The following is a 25,583-nucleotide window of genomic DNA, read 5'->3' on the forward strand; positions in this document are numbered from 1 at the left end:
AATAACTAATGCATGGGAAACACTAAAAAAACAGGACAAGCAGAGATTCCTCAGCTCACATGCTGCAGAAAAGTCTGAGAAAATAGCAAGTAGTTGCCAGGATGTATCTGCCAATGTTGGCTGGCCATCACCATAGATAGCAATGGCAGCAGGAAGCCCAAGCCCTCTAGTTAAAGACGATTCAAAGAGGTATCAGATGGGCATGGCTGTGTATAAAAATACACATATATTGTCAGAAAAATTACTTGAGGAAAATTGAAGCTTTGCCATTTACTATAGCACAAACCTAAAGATCTCTACCTTGGAGATCCACAATGAGGGGTCAGCTTTAGACATGACTTACCACCATTGTTCCTTCCTATGCTATTCTCAGTTACTAGTCTTAAGCAACAAACACTATGCTTTATTTATTTATTTATTTATATTTTTAAGATTATATTTATTATTATATATATAAATAAATGGAAATATATAAATAAATAAAAAGAACCTGTTAGTGATACTGGAGATTCTAAGGCAAAAGGGGAAACTAGTCTATTTAGAGTCAACCATAATGTAGATATCTTGTACAAAAAAAAAAAAAACCTATGAGAATGACCCTGGTTTGGCTTCTTTCAGGATGTGGAATCTACTTGACTGGATGAGTTGGTTTGCAGTTGGGCTAGGCACTCTGCTACAGCTTGTGCTTTAACTACATGGGAAGGAGAAGATACCAGGTTGCCTTGCAGTCTCTGTAAACCTTCCAGTACTCAGAGGTTGTTCCATGGGTTTATTTATCTCAAGGTTGTTGTTCAGTTAGCTAATTAGGTGGTTACCAGGGGTCCAAGGGAGCATCATCAAACAGCAAACATGAAAGACCAGTGGGAAACAACAGCAAGCAGAGAATCCAGACAGAGCTTATATGCCCAGTAGAAACTGTATGCCAGGCAAGATCAGTTGTGAGCAACAGAAACAACCTACCCCTCTGTGCTGGCGAACCTATCGCACATGTGCCGGAGTGGGCTGCTTCCTTCCCCTTCTCTGCTCACCTGAGGATATTTTTCATACCACCCACCTCTCTACTCAGCAGCCCAATGGGAGGGCTCCCTCCCTCCCCAGACTGGAGTAAGGTGGGGGGCTCACATGTGGCATGAAAGTTGCAATTTGGGTACTCAGTCTCTAATAGTTCTGCCATCACTGACTTACCTCATCCTAACCCTAGAGATCCCAAGCCCTGTGCCCAGTACAGATCGTATATGAGTCAAGAACAGAGGGGAGCCTATGGAACATAACCAGAACATACTGTTCTCCTGGGAGTGCTGGAGGGCAGGAAAGTTGGTCTTTTCTTATGTGCCCTGGCTCTACATATCCTATACATATGTGTTTTTCTATGTATGTTCCCTAGGCATGCCCATTCTTCCCACTTATGATGTATATTTTTGTGAGAAAGGATGCCCTAGGTTTATGGAGAAATTATTTTATTGCTCTTTTTCTTGTCATGATATTTCATTGAATTCCTTCATTTTGAATTTTACTAGTCAATTCTCTAGCTAAATAGTAAAAGGAAGTGTGCAGGTTATGTTTTGACTGAATGGCGATCCACCAGGTACCTTGAACCTTAGGTTGGTTTGTCTAAAAGATAGGCATCTTTTAGATTTGAGTATGTATTGATTCTGGGTGTTAAGGGAGAATTCAAGATAAATTAGTGAGGGTAATAGGTAAAAGCCTGACCTTTACCTCAATTTAATCCTAGATAACTCCTAGTGCCCAGCATAGTCCTTTGCCCGCAGTAGGTGCTTAAGAAATATTTGTTGATTTGACTCATAGAAGGAGATGGTTCTTAAGAAGTGCTCAAGTAGTGTTCATTGCTTTCATATTTTGGAACTTGAGGGTTCTTGTTTAGTTGGTAGAAGAATCAAGACTGTTCTGAATGGATCAGGAGCTGATGGCAAGACTTGGAGGTAGGAGATCCTGAATAGGATCCTGCATAAGGGACACTGAGAAAGCTTTTCTGATGGTCATTCTGAATTCTCTCCTTTCTAGGTGTAGGTTTTGCAGGACTACTTAAGTGGGAAGGAACTCAGAGTATAAATAAATGAAAATGGCAGTAAGTTGTATGAGAGACAGTGCAGTGTAATGGATAGATAGCTGGTCTTAGACTCAGGGAGACCCAGACTAAGCCCTGCCTCTGACACATACTGATCTGGTGAGTCTGCACAAGTCATTTGAACTCCCAGACAATTCTCTAAGACTTCAAGTGATCAGAGCAGTCACCAAGGGACTTTCTTTACTTGGAATTCCGACCACCAATGAAATCACAGTTGGGAACAAAACTACAACAAAAGGATCATGAAATATCTATAAATCCTCTACTTTAGTGAAATCCCAGTATGAGGAGGCAGCTTAGTGGCTCAATGGATAGAGAGCCAAGTCTGGAGATGGGAGGTCCTGGGTTCAAATATGGCCTCAGATTTTCCTGGTTGTGTGACTCTAGGCAAGTACATAATTTCCATTGCCCAGTCCTTACTGCTCTTCTGCCTTAGAACCAATAAAAAGAAGGCAAGGATTTTAAAAAAAGAATCCAGTATGAGAATTCTTTCCATCAATGCAAATCACAACCCACATGTGATTCAGTCAATGCATTCTTGGGAATTTTCTGAATCTATGAGAAATGAAATGGTTTAATTGAGATTGCCACAGCTAATAATGGCAAAGACAGAATTCGAACTCAAGTTTTTGAGCCTACACACACTAGCTATTCTACCACACTGTGATATGATTTTAAGAACATTCAATTTATTTTTTATAATGGCCTTGATTTGAGTTTTCTGGATCCATACTGGACAAGCCAAGAAGAAGCAGCCATTGACAAAGACACAGACTGACAGATGCAACTTTGGAGAGCCATTTCCTGTTAAGATCTTATTAAAATGCATTAATTTTTCTCTTAAAGCCTAAGGATAGCTATTTGAGAGCAACCTCCTGCTTACCTATAGAGACTCTTTATTTCTTCCTTGCAGTCTTCTCTATTCCCACCACACACTGTGTTAAGATGAGCTTTATACCCATAATCCATGAGTGATGGATTCCAGGTAGCCCTAGGATCATTTGCAGATAATGAGGATGATGAGAGGGACAAGGTTTGCAACCTTCAATGCTTAAGTCATTGGAATAACTCTTGATACACATGACTTGGGGGTATTTAGAGTAGCACAGCCCATGGAGAGAAGTGTTAGTATTCCCTGTGGCCAGCTGAACAAGGCCCATTGCTTTGAAACTCATTCCAAAGGTTGGAATTTGTCTATATAAAATTCAGTCATTTAAATGGTGTCAAACAGTTGCATGTTTTAAATGGTTTGTTTCAAGGGCCAAGTGCTTGGTGGTAATGAGAAATTACATTCATGGACTCATTTGAACAGGACTTTGGTCTCCCTTCTTAGTGTACACTTGGCTCACTCCAAGTTACAGCTTCTACATGTAAAGTAACAGTTAGGTCTGTGAGAATGAAAGCCCCATACTGGAGGCAGCCATGTTGTCATGGATCACTGAAATGTGGCTCAGTTTTTCTTCCTTCAACTTTGTAAAATGAATTTCTCAGGCAGATGTGGAACACTGGGGTTCTGGGCAGTAGAGAGTGTTTAGGATATAGCACAGTGGAATGAATGATGGCTTTAGAATCAAAGGACCTGAGTTTGAATCCTGTTTCTGGCAGTTACTACCTATGTACCCTTTGACATATTATTTAATTTCTCCAAGCTTTAGTTTCTTCATCTGTAAAATGAGTGGGCTGACTCACATGAACAAAAATATTTATAGTAGTTCTTTTTATGATGACAAACAACTAGAAACTAATGGGGTATCCATCATTTGGGGAATGGCTGAGCAAACAATGGATATATAAATATAATGTTACATTGCTGTACCATAAGTCATTGTTAAAGGGACAGTTTTCAGAGAAATTTGGGAAGACTTATCTGAACTGATGAAAAGTGGAGAATAGAACCAGGAGAAAAATTAGCACAATGACAAGTGTAAACATAAACAACTTTGAAAGACTAAAGAATTCTGATTGATACAATTACTAGCCATGATTCCAGAGGACCAAATATTGAAATACCTACCTCTTCACTGAGAGGATACTGGACTCAAAATGCAAAATGAGATGCACATCTTTTGGACACAACCAATATAGTAATTTGTTTGGTTTTATTATGAATATTTGTTGTAAGAGGTTTCTTTTTTTCTTTTTTTTCTTGCAAAGGAGAGAAATATCAAATTTTATTCATGCAAAAAATAAAATTAAGTTAATCAAATAAAACAAGGAGGTTAGACCAAAAGTCCTCTTAAGGTTACTTCTAACTTGAGCTATAATTTTATGTTCTATGAATGTTTAGAAAAGATTGGGGGGGTTGTAATTAATGCCAGTTTGAAATCTGGAGTGATATGTCTAAACACCTTGAGCTTGACTTTAGACTCTAAATGGATTGGTGACTCAGTTGATAAGAACATCGGGCCTGGATATGGGAGGTCCTGGGTTCAAATTTGGCCTCAAATACTTCCTAGTTTTGTGATCCTGGGCAAGTCACTTACCTCCAATTGCCTAGTCCTTACCTCTCTTCTATCTTGGAACAAACACTTAGTATTTAAGATAGAAGGTAAGGGTTTTAAAAAAGTCACTTGGACGTAATCTGTTATTTTATTCTTACCTTGTACTATTTCTCTTCTCCCTTTAGTTGTTAGCTCTCTCTCTCCCTTGAAATTAATTTATACATGGTTTGAGTTTATTTATATTTGTAAATGACATAGCCTCCTGGAGGGGTATAAGCTCCTTGAAGGCAGGGGCTATTTTATTTCTGTTTTGGGGTATCCATTGCCTAGCACAGTGACTTGTGCAAAGTAGGCACTTAAATCTCTGTTGAACTTGAATGGATTTTGCAAACTCTTGCTCCTTTTAAACTGGATAACTTGCGGATCTCCTTGTACCCCCAGACTTATCCAGTCTTTGTGCCTTTGTTCAAATTATCTTTGCCTGGAATGTCCTTATTCTCTTACCCTTCTCTGCCTCCCTATTCTTATCTTGGAAACCTTGCTCATTTTATACGGCTCAGTTCAAATAAGATGCTTCTATAAGGATCATCACAGAAGCCCTCTGACCTGTTAAATTGGGACTGATACTTTTGGTGGTCCCCATGCTCAGGTCCCTTGAGGAAACTTAGCTTCTTCTGGGGCCACTTCCTAGGACAGGTATACTGCATTGAGGGTAATCTGTATTACAAAGCAATATACCCAGAATTAATAAATGAAAAAGCAACAGACTGTGTGACTCTGGGCAAGACACTTAATCTCTCAATGCTCTATGCAACTCTTTATGAATATAAGTTGCAGAGAAGGGATTGACCTACCTTGGTAGAAGGAATTTTCTCATCTGGTACCTCCTTATGCCACTGAATTCACAGGTCCAGTCTCTAGAACCTGCTTTGTCTGTCTATCTGTCTATGTATCTGTGTTGTTGTTGGGTCATTTCAGACATGTCCAACTCTTAGTGATACCATTTGGGTTTTGTTTTGTTTTGTTTTTGGAAGATACTGAAGTGGTTTTTCATTTCCTTCTCTAGCTCACTTTACAGATAAGGACACTGAGGCAAACAAGAGTTAAGTGACTTGCCCAGGATCACATAGCTACTAAGTATCTGATACTGGATTTGGATTTAGGTTTTCCCGACTCCATGCCCAGAACTCTATGCCACCTAGCTGCCCTATAAATGCACACATTGTTTTCTCCATTAGAATGCAAGTTTCTTGAGAGCAAACACCATTTCACTCTTGGCTCTATATCCCCAGTGCTTATCACAATGCCTGGTGAATAGTTGGCACTTAATAAATTGTTATTGTGTAATTGAGGGCTGATGCAATCCCCTTGGGAAGGAAGCTGGGAAACCTGCTTCCAGAAAGGCATTCTGATATGGAATGGAAGTGCCTAGTGCCTGGATTTGAACATTTGCAAACATTCTATTACTAATCCTAGTCTGCTAACTATTTTTTTGTAAGAACACGCCCACTCAGGAATGAGGACCACCTTCACTTGGCCAGTTAGTCACTTTTCAAGGCATTCTAGCCCTGGCTAGACAGCCCATTCACAATCTATCTCTTCTTCCCTTTCTTCCTAACTTTGGCAACCCTTAGGAGGTCTTAATGTCTGTAGACTTCCACAGATGTGAGACAAAGGGAGGAGACAGAATGGTTGGGACTTGGCAATTCACTGGATGTGGGATTTGAAGGAGTGGAAAAGATCAGAGGATCATAGATTCAGAGTTGCAGTAGACCTCAGAGACTATCTAGGTGTGAAGTGTGAATCAAACTTTCTTTGTCTATCAATCAGCAACTTTTAATTTATTCAACCAAAAAACTGAAAACACCTCTACTTAATCCCTACTTAATACTAAATAAGGGAATTCACAGTTTTTTGGTTGATAAATTAAAAGTTGCTGATTGATAGACAAAGAAAGTTTGATTCACACTTCACAATCTCCCCCCTGTGATTCATTGGGGAGAAAATTGTGAACTCCCTTACTATTAAGTAGTGGCTAAGTAGGGGTGTTTTCAGTTTTTTGGTTGATTAAATTAAAAGTTGCTGATTGATAGACAGAAAGTTTGATTCACACTTCACATAGGCCAACTTTACCAGCTCAGGGGTCGTGACTTTGCTTTGCATCACATAGGTATTAGAGGCAACAGGACCACACTACCTCCAAGATGATATGAAGGTTTCAAGTCAAGATGATTGGAAGGATGGTGGACCTATCTACAGAAATCAGGAAATGAGGAAGAGGGACAGGATTTTTGAGGGGAAATGATGAGTTTTGAATATGTTGAGTTTGGGGAAAGGGAAGAGGAAGCATATGGTTTGAAATATCTGGGGGCCAAATGTAAATTTGAAACTGGAGCTTTGTTATTAGAATGATATTAGATGTTTAGTTTGGGGGAATCATTCACTTACAGATGATCATTGGGAGACTATATAGAAAGTAAAGGGCCTAGGACCAAGCCTCAGGATATATCTTAACTTCATAGGGAAAGATACTGAGAAGGTAGGTTATATAAATTGAAGGAGAAAGCAGCAACACCAAAACCAAATGAAAAGAGAGTATCAGGGAGGAACAGATAGCCACCAAGTTAAAAAACTACAAAGAAATCAAGGAGGAAAGGGACTGACCAATAGAGGTTGTATCCCACTGGTTGCCCATCTTGGCTGTATTGTAAATTTTTTTCTGTAGATCACTACTATATTAAGACTTGAAATATCACCCACATACTTAGAACTAAAAAGGACCTCAGAGCTCATCTAGTCAAATCCCTTTATTTTACAGATGAAGAAATTGAGGTCAGAGAGATTAAATGAATTATTATTGCCTCATGATGCCACATATATATTTGGTAGGATTATAGGCCTTGAACCTGGGCTATACAACTTAAAATTCCAGAGTGCTTTTTTAGTGCAGTGGATGGAGAGCTAGTGCTGAAGTCAGTAAGATTTTAAATCCTATCTCAGATACTAACTAGTTATATGATCTTAATAAATCACGTAATTTCTCTGGATCCTCAGTTTCTTCTTATGTAAAATAAGGGACTTGGTTGGACTTAATGACCCCTCAATTCTCTTCTAAATCTATGCTTAGGTTTCTGGCCATTATCAGGAGTTATGCATAATTTCAGTGACAGTTTTCTCTTGAGCAATTGTTATAAATAGCTGGTATACTACCCCCACTGATTCCAGTTGGGTAGTGGAAATTATTTTTTGGTTTTGCCCCTTATATAAAGGGTCCACATTAGCCCAAAAGTTATCTAGCTAATGGCAGTTCTTCAAAGGACAAATAAGTCCTCCTCTGAACTAGAGAGGTATCTCTTGTACATTTGAAGGGCGAATGTCTGCTGATATGCATGATAACCTCATTATGTGTTGCTGTTAACCTTCCTCTATTTCTCTATCTGTAAATGACATACTAGGAACGAGAACCTAGAGCTAGGGAAAAGGCTAGGAGAGGGGAGATTTCTTTCTTATACTTTGTTTACTAGTTCAAGTCCATATACATTCTGGCTCATATTTATTTCTTCTCCTTCCAGGGGATGGCCAGGTGGATTTTGACGAATTTATGACAATCCTGGGCCCCAAGCTGGTGTCTTCAGAAGGTCGAGATGGTTTTCTTGGGAACACGATAGATAGTATATTCTGGCAGGTAAGACATATTTCTCTCTCCCTTCCCCTTCCCCCCGACCAAGAGATTCTTGAAATGTGAGATTTATGAATGCCAATCTAAGACTGGTTGTAGAATGAGTCTTTGTTTGACTCGTAGCACTAGGGCAGATGTACCTCTGGTTGAGTACACATTGGGCTGCATACTGGTACCTTCAAATGAATCCACTTTTCTGAATATTTAAGGTTTTGACAAAACATCTTCTCTGAAATTTCTCCTTAATTTAAGCAATGATATGATTTGTCAGCTATTCAGTCAGTCAGCAAGCCCTGGGGATTCAAAGAAAGGCCTTGCAGTGGCTTCGAGGCTTTACTTGCAGGAGACAAATCCATCTATCTCAATTATAGGAATTTAAGGAAAAGCTGGGATGGGTGTGTCTAATGAAATCTCTGATGATGTCAGCCAAGGAGACTTGATGGGAAAGGCAGGACTGCTGATGGTGGCCAAAGAACCTTAATGGAAAAGGCTGGACCAATGATGGTGGCCAAAGAACCTTGATGGGAGAGGTTGGGTTTGAGAAGACCTGGCTCTGATATTTAATAGCTGTCTGATTGTGAGTAAGTCATAAACAACTCTTAGGATTTCCTCATGAATGAAATGGGCATAATGACACTTCTTCATGAGAAAGTGCTTTGTAGTTATCTGCCTGGTGTCAGCCATACATGGATAAAGCCTATTATTAACTCCCCATTAATGAAATATTATGGCTCCCTCTGTGAGTTTGTACAATTGCTTCTTGAAAACCTATTCACATTTCAAGTTCTATGATAACCTCTTGGGGCTCATGACTTTACGTTTTTGTTAGCTTCTCTACGCAGTATTGCTGTATATTCTTTCATGGGGACCAACTTTAATTGTCTGGGTTAGGGTTAGGGTCATTTGTTGAACCTATATCAGATCACTTTTGGGTCTTTTGCTTGTTTCCTTGTGGGATTAATGGCATCTATAATGACATCACCTTTCAGGAGTAGTTTCTGAGATCTTTTTAAGGTACTTTAAAAAACTCACTTTAACCAAGAAAATTGACATATATTGGCCATGGGACCATTAGCACATCACAACATTTCACTGTTTTGGGCAACACTTTAAGACTATAAACTGCAACAAGGTGTCAACCAGCTTTGGTAAAGGGAGTTCTTCTACCAAACAAATTACAGGTGCAGTTCTTATCCTTTATTCTTTATCCCTTAAACTATAAAAAAATAGGCAATATTGCATAATGGTTAGACCATTGGGCTTTAAATCAGGGAGATATGAGTTCAAATCTTGCATCAGACATTTACTGACAAGACCCAGAATCTCTATGTGCCTTGGGGATCTCCATTGGACTTATTTACCAAGTCATAAGCTCCTAGATTTAAAATTAGATCGGACTTTAGAGACCATCTTATGATAAAATATAAACTCCTTAGATACAAGAACTATTTTTAGCTTTATATGCACATTCTAGCACAGTGCCTCGTATATAGAAAGTTCTTAATAAATGTTTATTGGTTGATTAATCTATTCTCATCTCCTTCAATTGATAAATGGGTCAAGATAAAGAGTAGATGAAATTTCCAAAGTGTGAGTTGTTAGGTTGACAAAAATTACAGGTTCTTTTCCTATTAATATAAACCAAGAAATGTTTACCAGAATTAGATTGATTCAGTCTGGTGCTAACTCTGCTACCTACTCATTTATCAACTTAATAAATCAGACACACATAAATTTAACACTTACTGTATGCAAAACACTGTGTGGAATACAAAATATAAAAGTACTAGTCAATCATTCAAGGAACTTTTAGTAAACATTTTTAGGTCAAGTATTCTGTTAAGTTCTGAGGATAAAAGGAAAAAAGTTCTTGTCTTCAAAGAGCTCAAACTCTTGAAAAGGAAGTCAACATGGATATATGTGCATATGCAGAAGCTATGCAAAATGAATACAAATTAATTTTGAGGGAAAGATTGGGAGGATCAGGAAAGGTTTCACATGGAAGGAAGTGCTTGAGCTGAGTTTTGAAGGAAACTAGACATTCTAAGAAGAAGAGGTGAGAAGGGAGAATACTTAAAGTAGGAGAGCCTGTGCAAAGGCATGGAGATGGACCATGTTCAGAACAGTAGGAAAAATGGATCTTGGTGAGTATGGAGAGGATCAGTGTGTAAAAGGCTGGAAAAACAGGAGGAGTTTCAAATGCCAGACTCAGGAATTTATTTGTTGTTGTTCAGTCATTTCAATCTTATATGGCTCTTTTAACCCCATTTGGGATTTTCTTGGAAAAGATACTGGAGTGATTGGCCATTTCCCTCTCAAGTTCATTTGACAGATGAGGAAACTGAGGCAAAAAGGGTTGAGTGACTTGCCCAGGATCACATAGTTAATAAGTGTCTGAATCTGGATTTGAACACAGGTCTTCCTGATTACAGACCCAACATTCTATCCAGTGATCCACCTAACTTCCTGAGAGGTCAGAAAGGATGAGAATTGAGAAAAAGATCATTAGATTTGGCAAGAGATCCATAGTAACTTTGGAGAGGGCAGTTTCAGTTGAATGATGAGGTCAATCTCCAGATCCAAGGAGAGAAAAGTGGAGATACTGAATGTAGATGGCTTTTTTAAGAATTTGAGAAAAAGAAAAGTGGTAGTAGGATTGAAACTAGCAGGAATGGTAAGATCTAGTGAGGGATTTTTGAGGAAGGGGAAGACATGATCTGAAGGCAGCAGAGCCGAGACCACTAGAAAGGAAAACAACCTGAAGGTAAGAAAGAAAGGGTTGGAAGTGATAAGTGTGGGTAGTAGGTTTGGTCTTACTAAGGGAAAGGGTCATCTTTTTTTTTTATTTGAAAAACTTTATTTAATTAGTTAATTAATAATATTTTTCCATGGTTACATGATTCATGTTTTTCCCACCCCCCTCCCATAGCCAATGATCAATTCCACTGGGTTTTACATGTGTCATTGACCAAGACCTATTTCCATAGTATTGATATTTGCATTAGGGTGATCACTTAGAGTCCACATCCCCAATCATATCCCCATTGAGGGTCATCTCTTCTATAGAGACTTAAGTAAAAGAAGAAATGAGGGGGAAGGTGTCAAGGGGCTATGTGCCAAGGAGAAGGGAAGGAAAGAGAGAGAGCTCAAGTCAAATGTCCTTGATTTTGATGAAATAGATGAAGTCCTCAGTGAGGGAGAAGTGGTTCTGTAGAAGACTTGATGAGAGGCCAGAAGGTTCGGAACAACCATTATAATAGACGACATAGAGTATAATTTGGCAGGAATAGAAGGATTGCCTTGCTACACTGAAGGCCCAGTTGAGATTGGGTAATGTAAATTTAATAAAATTGTGACTTCTTCAAGCTCTGTTAAGCAGTTTGTGAGTAGGAATAAAGAAGATATATGGCAAGAATAAGATGGTGTTGAGTTTTGGCGAGCTATAAGTAGTAATAGGATAGGGGAACATGGAAGTGAGAAGAATGTAGCCAAGTTATTCACAGAGATGGTGTTTTGGGGAATTGCTAAATGGTAAAAGGGATTGGAGGTCACACTGAGGACAAAGAATAGATTTAGAAGGATTATAGTATAGAGTGAAATGATAGACTGAAATTAGTTACATTGGAGATCTTGAATATGGAAATAGAACACCTAGGAATAAGGACAAGATCAAGACTATTATCATGCCTGTGTGTAGCTGAGGTAAAACAGAGGATGATGGGAATTGAGTAAATTGAGGAAGTGAGTGTGTTGAAGTCCTTGAATTATGAGAATAAAAGGTGGAATTGTGGGGGAGGGACTGGGCCCAGCCTGGAACTCATTGAGAAAAGAGGGGAAATGTCCTGGAGGTTTGTAGATAACAGCCACAGGGATCTGGACTGGATGGTAAATTTAGATGGAATGAACCTCTAAGGAGGAGAAATTGCTGGGTAAAGATAGGGAGAGAACCTGGAAGTGGGTAATGAAGTATATGAAACACTGAAGACATGGGGGAAAGAGCAGTCCATTGCAGTCTGGTCCTCTCATCATCTGTGCCACCCACCCATTCCTACTTTCAACATTGCCTTTACCTGCTCAATTGTTTTTGTTATAATGTTGCTAATGGCATCACCTTGACCAGCACCTTTCTTCCAGGCTGCTGGTCACCCAATTCTGCACTGCCATTTAATTGACTAGCAGGGGAAGGCAGAAATAGTCATTAATTCTCACCAGATAGCCTCCCCCATCTCCTCTCCCACTGCCTTCCCATAAAGGGACAGCATGAGATATAGCACTTGAAACATCTGTAACATCTAGTCCTGCTGGAAGAATTTAAGATTTCTGGAGCTTGAGTGATTTTTCTTTTTCATTGACCCCCTAGTGGTTTCCAGCAATGGTTAAAAAAAGGGTGGGGGATGGTGATTATGGAGGAGAAGCATATATGGCAGGAGAAGATTCACCACTGGGACATTTTTCTCTTGAGACAGGAGGAATAGGATTTGGTGAAGTGTTTAGGAAGGAAAAACCTATGAGAAAAATTGCTTAGCATTATAAAACTTCCACGACTAGAAAAGATCATAGAAATTAAATGATCTTATGGAAAGAGCACAAGATCAAGGGACCAGGCTTCGGATCCTATCTCTGCAGCTTTATAATTGTGTGACCCTGTGCTAGTCATTTTATCTGTAAAATGAGAAGGGTGGACTAGGTGATCTAAAAGAGTTCTTCCAGCTCTAAATCTAGGATTCCTGGGGGCAGCTGGGTAGCTCAGTGTATTGGGAGTCCAGTCTAGAGATGGGAGGTCCTATTTTCAAATCTGGCCTCAGACACTTCCTAGATGGATGACCCTGGGCAAGTCACTTGATCCCCATTGCCTAGCCCTTACCGCTGTTCTGCCTTGAAACCAATACACAGTATTGATTCTAAGATGAAAGGTAATGGTTTAAAAAAATTAAAAATTAGAAAAATTAAATCTAGGATTCCCTCTGATCCTCTCTGGGTCTCAGTTTCCTTATCTGTAAAATGAGGGAATTGGAATAGACAACCTCTCTAAGGTTCCTTTTAGCTCAATGACCTTGCAAGATCATAAAATCACAGAATCACCTAATGGCTGGAGCAGGAAAATAAATCTGGCAGTGACTGAAAGATAAATTAGAGGGAGAAGAAAGATGAGACAGAAATCATGATATAATAATAAAAATAAGTAATAATAATACACTAAAAAGTTTATGAAGTGCTTTATAGATATCTCATTTGATCAATAACTGTGATAGTTATTATATCTATTTTCTGCGATTTTACCTGTTTTACAGTTGGGGAAACTGAGATAAAGGTTAAGTGATATTTCTACCTGCTAGTAAGGGACCAAAGCAGGATTTTAATATGGGCCTTTTCAACTACAAGTCCAACACCCTAACCACTCTGTTACCTAGTTAAATCATATAAATAGGTCAGTCTAATGATCAGTCAATCAATAATAATTTATTAAACTCACCTGGGCCTAGCTCTAGAGACATTGAAAAAAATGTCATAGAGTCTCTGCTCACAAAGAACTTTGATTCTTCCTGAGGAGATAATATATACACATACAGGGTTTCCCAAAAGTCCCAATTTTTTAATTCTCCAGCTGTTGCCTGGTCTTGATTCCCCAACTTAAGTGGCTAATCAGTCAATCAGTAAACATTTATAAAATGCCTTTTGTGTTTCAGACACTGGACTAAGCCCTGGGCACATAAAGATAAAAGTAAAATAATTTTTGTTCTCAAGGAATTTATATTTTCCTTCTTTTGGTGGAGTCAAAGGGGAATCAATCAATCAATAAACATTTATTAAGTGCCTACTGTTTACCAGACAAGGTGTTAGGAGTTTGCTATACAAAGACAAAGCAACAAGGCAGTTTATATGTTTCTTGGAAGGGTGAATCAGTGAATTAGTGAATCAGCAAGCATTTGTAAAGGACCTACTGTGTTCTAGGCAATGCACTAAAATATGAAATTGTCTTTGCTCTCCAGGATCTCATATTCAATTGTATGTGTGTGTGCGTGCATATACATGGAAAAGAATAGGTGGAGATAGCATGTCTATATGTAAGTATTTAGAAATTATATACAAAAATAAATCCCAAGTACTTTGGGGAAAGGAGAGCACGAGTGGCTGGAAGGATCAGACTTCATTAAGAAGAGAATGATAGAGCTGAGTTTTGAAGGAAACAAAGGCAGCTGACATTTGGACATCATGACAGCCCATTACTTGCTGCCACGCTGACGGTTGGGGGCTTGTGACTATTGACAAGGAGATGATAATGGCATATATTTAAGGCTGGTTGTTATTATCCAATCATTTTCAGTTGTGTCCAACTCTTTGTGACCCCATTTGGGGTTTTCTTGGCAAAGATACTGGAGTGGTTTGCTGTTTCCTTCTCCAGCTCGTTTTATAGATGAGGAAACTGAGGCAAACAGGATTTGGGATTTTCTTGCCAGAGATACCAGAATGGTTTTCCATTTCCTTCTCTAGCCTATTTTACAGATGAGGAAACCAAGGCAAACAGGGAAAAGTGACTTGCCCAAGGTCATCCAACTAGTGTGGGTACTGATGAGAAAATGAGAAGAAATGGCTTTTTCCTCAAGGGTAAAGTGGCCCGTGTTAAGCTCATTCCTTTTTCTCTTGTCTCCTGAGGGGAACCTTAGTTCTCTGTTGTAGAAATGTCTATCTCCTCCAGCATATTCAACTAATCCTTCCTTATGTAGCAACTAAGACTGGGTGAATTTGATGCTGAAGCCACATACTGTTCATCAAAGTTGTGCTTTCTTCGGATGAGGCAGTGGTAAATGTAGAAATAGTAGGCAATTGTGTTGGAAGTTGACATGAAGAACTGCTGAGTACTTTTTTTCAGGACATAAAAATCATTATTGTGCGACCATCTCCATCATGTCCTGTCAGCCCATCATACGTCAAAGAATGTAAGTCTCACAGGATAGCCTGTATCCTAAAGTACCCCAAAGAGAAAGTCTTGCTAGTGAGTTACAATGTTTATGAAATTATAGCACCCTTGATTTAGAGATAGAAAGAAATTTGTCCACCCCCCTCATTTTGCAGAGTAGGAAAAGGAAGAGACTTTTTAAAGATTACCCAGCCAATTAGACAGCCAAAATTCATAGACTCATAGATTTAGAACTGAAAGGGTCTTAGAAGCTGTCTAGTCTAGCGCCTTCATTTTACAGAGCAAGAAACTTTAGCCAAGGAAAGGGAAATGACTTAACCAAAGTCATCTGGGTACTAATAATCAGAATTCTAATGTTATAATGGACCTTGGTGATGATTTATTCTAACCCCCTTCCCAGTACAGAAGTTCCTTTTATGACATCTCTGAGAAATTCCCCTTTGTACACTGATTAAAAAGCAGGGACTTTTCACTTTGCTTTTGTATTTCTTGGATTTAGCCCAATATCTGGCACTTACAACTCACCTAATAAATGTTTGTTGATTTTTTATTTCAGGAGTTTAAATTTTATTTTGTTTTAAAAATTTTTTATCTTTATTTTATTCCAATGACAAATTTACACATAAGTTTTCCAAAGTTACATGATTCATGGTGTCTCCCTCCCCCTCCCAGAGTTGATAAGCAATTCCACTGGGTTATACATGTATTATTACTCAAAACCTATTTCCATATTATTCATTTTTGTAAGAGAATAATCTGATAAAAACAAAACCCCAAATCATGTACCCCAATAAATGAGTGATAAATCATGTTTTCATCTGCATATTTATTCCAACAGTTCTTTCTCTGAAGGTAGATAGCATTCTGTGTCATAAGTCCCTCAGAATTGTCCTGGATCATTGTATTGCCAATAATAGCAAAGTCTATCACAGATGATCATTCCACAGTATTGCTGTTACCGTGTACAATGTTCTCCTGGTTCTGCTTATTTCACTCTGCATCAGTTCATGGAGGTCTTTCCAGCTCTTTCTGAAATCATCCTGTTCATCGTTCCTTACAGCACAATAGTATTCCACCACTCTCATATACCACAGTTTGTTCAACCCTTCCCCAGTTGAGGGACATTCCTTTAGTTTTCAAAATTAGTTGATTTATTGAATGACTCGGTTGTTGTTCAGTTGTTTTCAGTAGTGTCGAACTCTTTGTGGCCTCACTGGGGTTGCCAACCTCCAACTCCTAGATTTTTAAAGATTCAGCCCAATCATTGATTGGAGTTGTTTTGGCAAGGATGCTTTGCCATTTCTGTCTCTAGTTTATTTGACATATAAGAAAATGGAGACATACAGGGTTGAATGACTTGCCCAGGGTCCTTCAGCTAATACATTTCTGAGGCTGGATTTGAATTCAGAAAGATGAGTTTTCCTGACTCAAAGCCTGACATTCTATCCACTGTGTCATAAAGCTGCCCTACTTTTTGATTGAATGATTCCAGGGTTGGAGAATGCCTTCTCTGCGACAGTTCATTCCACTGCTGGGTAGATCTGTTTTACAGGATAAGTCTCATGCCAGTGCCACAAGTTAGCCTTTCAAATATTTGAAGATATCACCCATTCCTATCCTAACCTTCACTCCTCAGGTGTGTCTTTTCTTCCTTAGACTAAATAGCCTCAGTCCCTTCAAGTGATCCTCATAGAATATGATGTTAGATATGTTCTCCATCTTGCTGGAGATGTTCTCTCCTCTTGACAAATTCCACATTCTTCTGATCAAATTGTACTTTCAGAAGGTGTTTGGCAAAGTACAACTGACCTATCACCTTGGCCTCTAAGGAGACTCCATATTAGTGCAGTCTTGAATGGTCATAGTTTACTGGGATGTCACACCAAGTGAATGACTCTTTTTTTTTTTTTTTTTTTTTTTGCTTGTAGTCCACTGAGAGCCCCAGGTCTTCCTCATAAGATGGTTATCTATTTAAATCTCCCATATCCCATGCTTGGGCAGTACCATTTTTAATTCAATTGAGAGGGCTTTGCTTCTGCCTCTATTACATTTTATCTTATCAGATCCAGACCAAGATCTTTTTGGATCTGGGTTAGTGCAATAGCTTGTCTTCTGCATTTCCCTTTCATCTGCAGTTTCAATAAGCATGCACACCACACCACCATCCAAGCCATTGATTAAAATGTTGAAATTCAAATTCTCTGGAGATAAGGGATATATCTGCTCTCTCTCCCCTCCCTCCTATCCCAATCCCAACACCTAATTAAATTCAACAAACACATATTTACCCAAAACAATGCTTTCCACACAAAGGGTTTTCAATTAATGTTTTCAACCAAGGGAAATAACAGAATTCATAGGCTCAAAGGAAAAGGCCTTAGGGATTCTCTTTTTCATTTCCCAGTTGAGGAGAAGGCTGTATCTGCATGTGTGACAGGGAGAGTGGAATAATAATTCCAAGGATTCTAGATCTAGCAACTAGGTCTTATTTTTACACTCCTTCTGATTTAGGCACAGAAAATGGTTAGCGATATATCTAAGTGAACTTTTGGGGAAAGAACGTGTCTACAGGGAACTTCTTGTACATAGGATCAAGGTTGACCAATAAAAGGAACAGACACAAGGCTGCTAGGTTGAGGGGGGATAGAGTGCCAGGCCTGAAGTCAGGAGGACCTGAGTTTAAATCTGGTGTTTGACACTTCCTAGCTGTGTGATTCTGGACAAGTCACTTAACCCCAACTGTCCAGCCCTTGTTGCTTTTCTGCCTTGGAATTGATATTTAATAATGATTTTTAAGACTGAAGGTAAGGGTTTAAAAAAAAAGAACTGACCAAATAGATCTGGAGAATATCCACTTTGTGTAATGTCTTATTTTCTGTTCTTTGGATGCCATGAGCCAGTCATATGCCAGATCCTGGCATACTTCTCCCAGCTCTGTGTTCTTCCTCATGAGTGGAATGGTTTCCTCGCCAACCTCCAACTCTTCCGATCCCTGCCCTTTTTTTAAGATTCAGCCCAAGCATGACCTAGTTCAGGAGACTGATGGTTGTTGGGTACTAATTTCCGAGTTATTAAGGCTACCTACCTTCCATCTACCCTGAATCTTGTATGAACTAGCATAATGTTGTCTCCTTTACAAGTAAGCTTCTTGAGGACAGAGACTTATCTGGTGTTTTTTCTTTGTATCTCTAGCTCTTAGCACAGTTCCTGGCATGTAGAGCCAGCTAGATGGTATAGGAGATGAAATGTGGGACTTAGAGTCAAGAAGACCCGAGTTCAAATCTGGCCTCACATACTTATTAGCTGTGACTCTGGGCAAGTCACTTAACCTCTATTTGCCTCAATTTCCTCATCTGTAAAATGGAGATGATAATAATATCTTCATCCCACAATTGTTGTGAGGATAAAAGAGGGGATATTTATAAAATACTTTGCAAATCCTAATGTGCTCTATAAATGCTATTGTTATTATTATTATTATTATTATATACTTCATAAATGCTCTTCAGTTCATTGCTTCATGTTGAATTCTTTGAATTGCTGAAGGTCTGGGAGCTTATTTATATGTAGATAGTTGAACCATTCATCTAGATGCTACAAACTTGGAATTTTTGTTGTAAGTTTTAGCATATAAACTTTTTAGGCTTAAGAATTACATATTATTTATTTTCACATCTTACATAGTTTTGTGCATGTATCAAACAATCAGTAATCAGTAATTGCCCTCTTGTGCTATTGGGCAGCTAGGTGGCACAGTGGATAGAATGCTGGGTCTAGAGTCAAGAAGATCTGAGTTCTTATCTAACCTCAGATTCTTACTAGCTGTGTTATCCTGGACAAGTCACATAACCCTGTTTGCCTCAGTTTCCTCATCTGTCAAATGAACTAGAGAAGAAAATGGCAAACTACTCCAGTATTTATCCCAAGATAACCCCAAATGAGGTCACAAAGGGTCAGACATGAATAAACAAGAACAAAAAGTGTGCTAGTACTGGGGATACAAAGACAAAAATGAAGCAATCCCTGTTACATTCTATTAGGTACATTCTTTGCACATTTTGATACAGACAATAAATATAAAGCAAATAATTTAGGCAGAAGCATTAGCAATTGAGGGAGGAAAAAGAGATCAAGAACAGGTTTCTTGTAAAAGGTGTTTCTGGAGCAGAATTTTGACAGAAATAGTTCCCTGGAATAGAAAAGTAAATAGAAGTATATTCTAATCATGGGAGATAGCCAGTGCAAAAGTATGGTAGTGGCTATCTCTCAAGGCTCTCTTGTAGGCCTTCTTCTTATACTCTCCCCTTTGATCTCATCTGATCCCCTGGATTCCATGATCACATCTATGCCAATCACTTCCAGATCTAACCCTGTATCCCTACTGTTTCTTTTTAGTGACAATTTTATATCACCCACTATTGTACTACATGTAAAAGACTGCCCATCTTTTGTGGGATCTCTGTCCTATAGATACCCCAGATGTACCACATCTCAAACTGAATTCATCTACCCTTTTATACCTCTAAAGGTCTCTATTTCTATTATCTTTCTAATCACCCAGTTTCATAACCTCACTCAGTAATCTTGGACTCTTCCTTCTTCCTCACTCTTCCCACATCCACAATGCCCAATCAGTTGGCAAATATGACTGAATTTTCATTGCAGCATCTCTTGTGTCCCTCTCTCTTTTTCCGCTCACTTGGCTGTCACCCTAGTTTGGGTCTTTATCTTCTCCCACCAAGGTGGCTTCAGCAGCCTTCTTTTTATTTTTATTTTATTTTTATTTTTTTAAACCCTTAACTTCTGTGCATTGGCTCCTTGGTGGAAGAGTGGTAAGGGTGGGCAATGGGGGTCAAGTGACTTGCCCAGGGTCACACAGCTGGGGAGTGTCTGAGGCCGGATTTGAACCTAGGACCTCCTGTCTCTAGGCCTGGCTCTCAATACACTGAGCTACCCAGCTGCCCCCAAGCAGCCTTCTTTTTAATAGTCTCTCTGTCTCTAGTTTTATTCCTCTCCAAAACATTCTTCGCGTAGTCATGAAATTTGAGATGCAGAATGAAATATACATTTTTTTTGACATGGACAATATGGAGATTGATTTTACTTGACTGCCTATTTGTTACAAAAGTTTAGTTTTTTATTCTTTTAAGTCAAGGAGAATATGACTGTGAAAAAATAAATGTTTGTTAATTGAAAAATAAAAGAAAATGAAAAAAATCTTTCTACAGAAATCTGACAATGCTACCTCTTCATCCATAGGTTAGTAGCTGGAGAACTAGAGAGAACCCTTGGGGTCTTCAGGTCCAACTCTCTCATTTTACATATGAGGAAAGTGAGGCAGACAGCAGTTAAATTGCCCAGGGTCACAAAGATAGTTGAGAAACTGAGGCAAGTTTTGAACTAATGACTTCCCCATTCTAAAGCCAACAATCTATCTACTTATGCCACCTAGTTGCCTCATTTAAAAACTTGAGAGGGCATGAGTTTTAATGGATAAAATGTTGGATTTGGAGTCAGGAGGAGTTGAGCTCAAATCACTCCTTAGACACATATTAACTATGTGACTTTGGAGAAGTCACTTAAGCTCTTTAGGTCTCAATTCTTCCTCCATAAATGAGGAGGCTGGACTAGGTATATAAACTCTTTAGCCTGGTTTGTATTACCCTGGAGAATGAGGTTCCAGCCATCTTTCCACTTTATTTCATGTTCCTGTCCCTCGCTCACTACACTGAGAGTTCCAGGCAAAATAGACGGCTTGCGGTTTCCCCAAACTCCTGGCATAGTGCATACCGAATAAATGCATGTCGAATCAAATAGAGAAAAGACAGAGGTCGAAGCATTTGAAACTGACCTTCCTGAAAATGAAACGTGGAGTTGGTCAGGGCAGTGGGGCCGAGGGCCAGGCCATGGAAACCGAAAACCTTCCCCAGATTTGGATTTCAAAAGACTATGGGAGCCTAGATCTAGTACTGAAAGGGATCTTGGAGACTGTTTAATGTAATGTCCTTTTTTACAGATGGGAAACTGAGGTCCACAGAAGTCATAAGATTGAAGGTTTTCTGAGATCATCTAGTCTAATGTTCTTATTTTACAGAAGGGGAAACTGAGTCTCAGAAAAATCATGAAATCACAGGTTGAGAGCTGGAAGGGATTTCAGAGGCCAGCTAGTCTAATCTAATTCTCTCATTTTATAGATGGAGAAATTGAGGGCACAAGTGAGGGATTTGCCTAAGATTATAAAAGTCGGATTATTACCTTAAAACCAGACGGTCTCCAGAGCTATCTAGTCGAATCCCTTCATTTTATAGAACAAAAAGCTGAGGCCCAGAGATGTTAAATGATTTCATGGACCATACAGGTCCTAAGTGAAAGAGTCAGGTTTGGAACCCAGGACTTCTGACAGGAGCTCCAGTCTTTATTCCATTCTACCATGCTGTTTGGTATTAACCTCAGAGATGGCGCTAAAAGCATTCAGATGAGAAGAGGCCTCCTCCCTGCTTGAGAAATACCTTGGTGACCATTACTTTTGCCAAGGACCTTTCAAAAACTTCCCAGATTGGATGGCTCATGAGCCAGAAAAGGGCATTATCCCAAGAGGTGTTGACAGGGCTCATGGGGATGGCCAAGCAAGCCTCTATGCAGACATGTGGCAGCTCCCAGCTGCCTCCAGGCTGGGGGCCACGTCCCTGGGTCCTGAGAACAGCTGTGTTGTCAGCCCCTCGGAACCCAGGTGCTGTGATTTGCCTCTGAGGGATCCTTCCTGCAAGAAAATATTCCAGTTGGGATCTTTAAAATTAAAATAAGCTGTTTTGGGGCTAGCAGAGACATGAGGTCACTGGGTCCATCCCTCAGGTTCAGAGGCAGAGTGGATGGTTATTTTGCTTAATATATGAAGACAGAGCCATCTCCAGCCTAGCTTCTTAACCTGGTGGTTCTCCAGCCCTGACTGTTGAAGAATTAGTCAATGTTCACTCACTCACTGCTTGGCATTTTCTAGGCACCAGAGTTCCAGGGCAACGAGGTGTGGTCTGTACTGATGAAGACCTTACCCCATGGATGAACAGACAATATATACATCCTCTTCTTCCTCTTCCTCCTCTTCCTTCTCTTCCTCCTTCTTCTCCTCTTCCTCTTTTTTCCTCCTCATCATTAGCATCATCACTCACAAATATAAAATGTTTCAAAGTTTGTAAAATACTTTACATATTTACTTGCTTCATTTTGTCCTCACAAGAACTGGACACTAGGTGTTCTTATCAATTTCTCCATTTTATAGATGAGATAACTGAGGCAGGCAGAGGATAAGTAACTTGCTGTTAGCTCTTAAGAGTCAACTCAGACCTCCTTGATTTCAAGTCCAATCCTCTAACCCAGGGGTCGGCAACGTATGGCTCTCAAGCCATATCTGGCTCTTTTGAGGGCCAGATATGGCTCTTTATGCAGGAGCCATAAAGTCCATTTTTTTTCAGGTGCTGTTATAGGAGCTGCACTGTGAGCCCTGTACAGCTCTCATAAAATTACATTTTAAAAAATGTGGCTCTCATGGCCAAAAATGTTGCCGACCTTTGCTCTAACCACTCTGCTGCCAAGCTGTGTTGTATAAAGAGATACATCAATCAGTAAGCATTTATAAGTGTTGATCTCGGGGCATTGAAACAAAAGACAAGCAGTCCCTGCTCTCAAGAAACTTATATTCGACCTGGAAAGAGACTATATATATATATATATACATCTATAGGGTATCCCAAAAGTCATAGTGCATTTTTCATCTACAAAGTTTAAAGCAACCCTGAGGCTTTTGGGACATTCAGTCTAAATATCCAGATAGCCAATAGCATTTGTTAATAAGTTCTCATTTCTAGGCTCTTGTTAAGTGTTGGGAAAACAAAGTGAAAAAACAAACAAATGTAAAAATTCTACCATCCTTGACCGCTAGGAGCTTACATTCTAATGGAAGAGACCATATGGATATACCAGTATTTGTAGGATGCAGAGTAGATAGAAGCTAATTTTAGAGCAGAAGGGGCAGCAGCTAATAGCACCAAGAAGGGCATCCTTCAGAAGGTGGCCTTTAAGCTGAGTGTTGAAGGAAACCAGGGGAGAGAGCACATTCCACGCATGGGTCAATACGAGGGCAAAGACATGGAGACAAGAGATGAAGCATCCTGGGATGGTCAATATAGCTGGGCTGTGGAGTGTGTTGAACAGGAGTAGTAGATAAGAAGACTGAAAAGGTAGGGAGGGGCCAGGCTATGAAGAATCTGAAATACCAAACAGGATTTTAAATTGGATCCTAGAGGTCATGGGGGCCACTTCAGCTTACAGAGTTGTAGAAGGGAGAGAGCTGACATGGTCACGTCTGCTTAAGAAGATTGCACTGGTGGCTGTGTGGAGGATAGATCGGAGAGGATATAGTGTATTCAATATAAGTCCTAGAAAAACTTTTAGAAGGTGGTGCTTGAGGTGAACTTCTTTTTAATTTAATTTTTAATTTTAATTTTGAATATTTCCCCCTAGTTACATATTTCATGTTCTTTCCTTGAGGTGAACTTTGAAGGAAAACAAAAGTAGGGACAGAGATTAGAGGCAAGGAGAGAGGTGAGTGTGTGGGGAGAGACAGGGACAGAAAGAAGAGAGGAAGGGAGGGAAAAGGAGAGGAGAGGGAGGTAGGAAAGGGAAGGGAAGGGGAGGAGAGGAGAGGAGAGGAAAAGAGAAGAGAGACAGAAAGATTGAGATATTGTAAGGTCACATAGGTAATAAAGATCAGAGAAGAGATTAGAACCCAAGTCTTCTAACTCTTGGATGGGTACTCTTTTTGCCTGGCTGCCCCCAGGTTGTGGGAAGCCGTTCGATGTATTAAAACCATTGGAGAAATAGGATCAAATTTAGGGCCTATTATCTGGATTCCCTACGTGTCCAATCCAGTCTGAGGCAGTCTTTGGTGTTTGGTCCTGGTCACCTGAGCCCCAAAAAGCTCTGGTACCAGCAGGTAGGTTAATCCAAAATCAACTTGATCCCTCCAAGAGGCTATTAGGAGTCATTTAGAGAAACAGAGTCTGTAACAGATATTTTATCTGGATCCCATTACAAAATCATCGGCAAGTAAAACTGTGTGTATGATTTTTCTGCACTGCATGTCAGGACAGATAGAATGGGCCATCTAAGATAAAAATCTGAGGCTCCTCTTTTGACTCAGTCTTTGATCCCCACCTTTCTTAGAATTCTTATTGGAGAGCTTTGAAGTGGCAGACCATCATCTACTGAGTTGATGATTCCCTTCCTTGATAATTGAGAAGCCTAAATCCTAACAAATGTTACTTAGATAAGATTGCATATTCAGATTAGAATTGGGGTCTTTAGTCTGAACTTCATTTGACCAAATGCAGATTTCAATTGGTGAGCATCTCCATGGGGTATTTCCTCTCCCAGAATTATTCCCTACTAAGTCGGTGGTTGAAATTTGACCATTTGTCTTTGCACCTTTATTCTTTAGACTTCAATGGATTATGTGTGATTTATTACCCCCTTACAACAGTGACTCTTTTTGTGTTCTTTGCTTGAAATCAGTATATAATAAACACCCAAGCCCGCAGAATTCGGGACAACATGGGCTAACCACTAGTCTAGTTGTTCTCATTCTTTCTCCTGCTTTAACCATCCTATGCCACCACGCCGCTCAGGACCCCAAAAAATCATATAGAGGCATGGCTCCCTATACCAGGTCAACTTGCAGCAGTAGCAGCAGCTGCCACCTCAGACAACTGGGGCCACTCCAGATGATCACAGATAAAGTGCTCTTTCCCTCTACTCCCAGGAGTCTCTGCTCTCTCTGAGCACACACTGCCAGTCTCTGGCAGCCTTATTTCAATTTTCAAGGCTTTGAACCAAGGACAGACTGATTCACACAATGACCCAGTTGAGGAAGGAAGCCCAGACACTACGGGGCATGCCTCCTTGGGGTCCACTCCTTGCTGAAGAATTGTACCAGGTTCCTAACCTGCAATTATTTTTTTTTCCCAACAAGTGGTCAATGGTGGCCACAGATCACTAGCGTCAGAGGAGTCCCTAATGAGAGTAAATACAAGCCAAGGAAAGGTATTGGCCATGGTGCCTCATAAGTCACATGTGGTGGATAGGTATTATCCACCCCTTGGCTAACGTAAATGAATCTCTCTCTACCTGTGAACTGACTCATCTCATCAAAAGAACAACACATTACATGCTGCAATCAATGAATCACTAGCCTTGGGGATTCCATTCAATTCAATAGAACAGGCTTTTATTAAAGATTACTGAGGACTACGTGTACCTACTATGGCACTGAGAGCCTTCAGCTGGCTTGGCTGCCTGGCTCCAGCCCACTTTTCCATCCCTTTTATTCAGCATCATTCTCATTCATTCCCTCCATGGTCCAGCCAGATTCTTTCCTATACTCCATAGCCATGGCAACTTGTCCCC

At 39.7% G+C, this 25,583-nt stretch overlaps 1 protein-coding gene across 1 annotated transcript in view; it reads left to right on the forward strand.

Moving 5' to 3' along the window:
- CALN1 (calneuron 1) overlaps positions 1-25,583 on the forward strand; it is a 521,529-nt gene that overhangs the window by 315,025 nt on the left and 180,921 nt on the right. Inside the window, exon 5 of the mRNA XM_044673040.1 lies at positions 8,100-8,212. Coding sequence (XP_044528975.1) covers positions 8,100-8,212 — 113 coding nt within the window. The remainder of the gene's footprint in view (positions 1-8,099; positions 8,213-25,583) is intronic.

The sequence above is a fragment of the Gracilinanus agilis genome, chromosome 4 (genome assembly GCF_016433145.1).
Source record: "Gracilinanus agilis isolate LMUSP501 chromosome 4, AgileGrace, whole genome shotgun sequence".
Lineage (NCBI taxonomy): Eukaryota > Metazoa > Chordata > Mammalia > Didelphimorphia > Didelphidae > Gracilinanus > Gracilinanus agilis.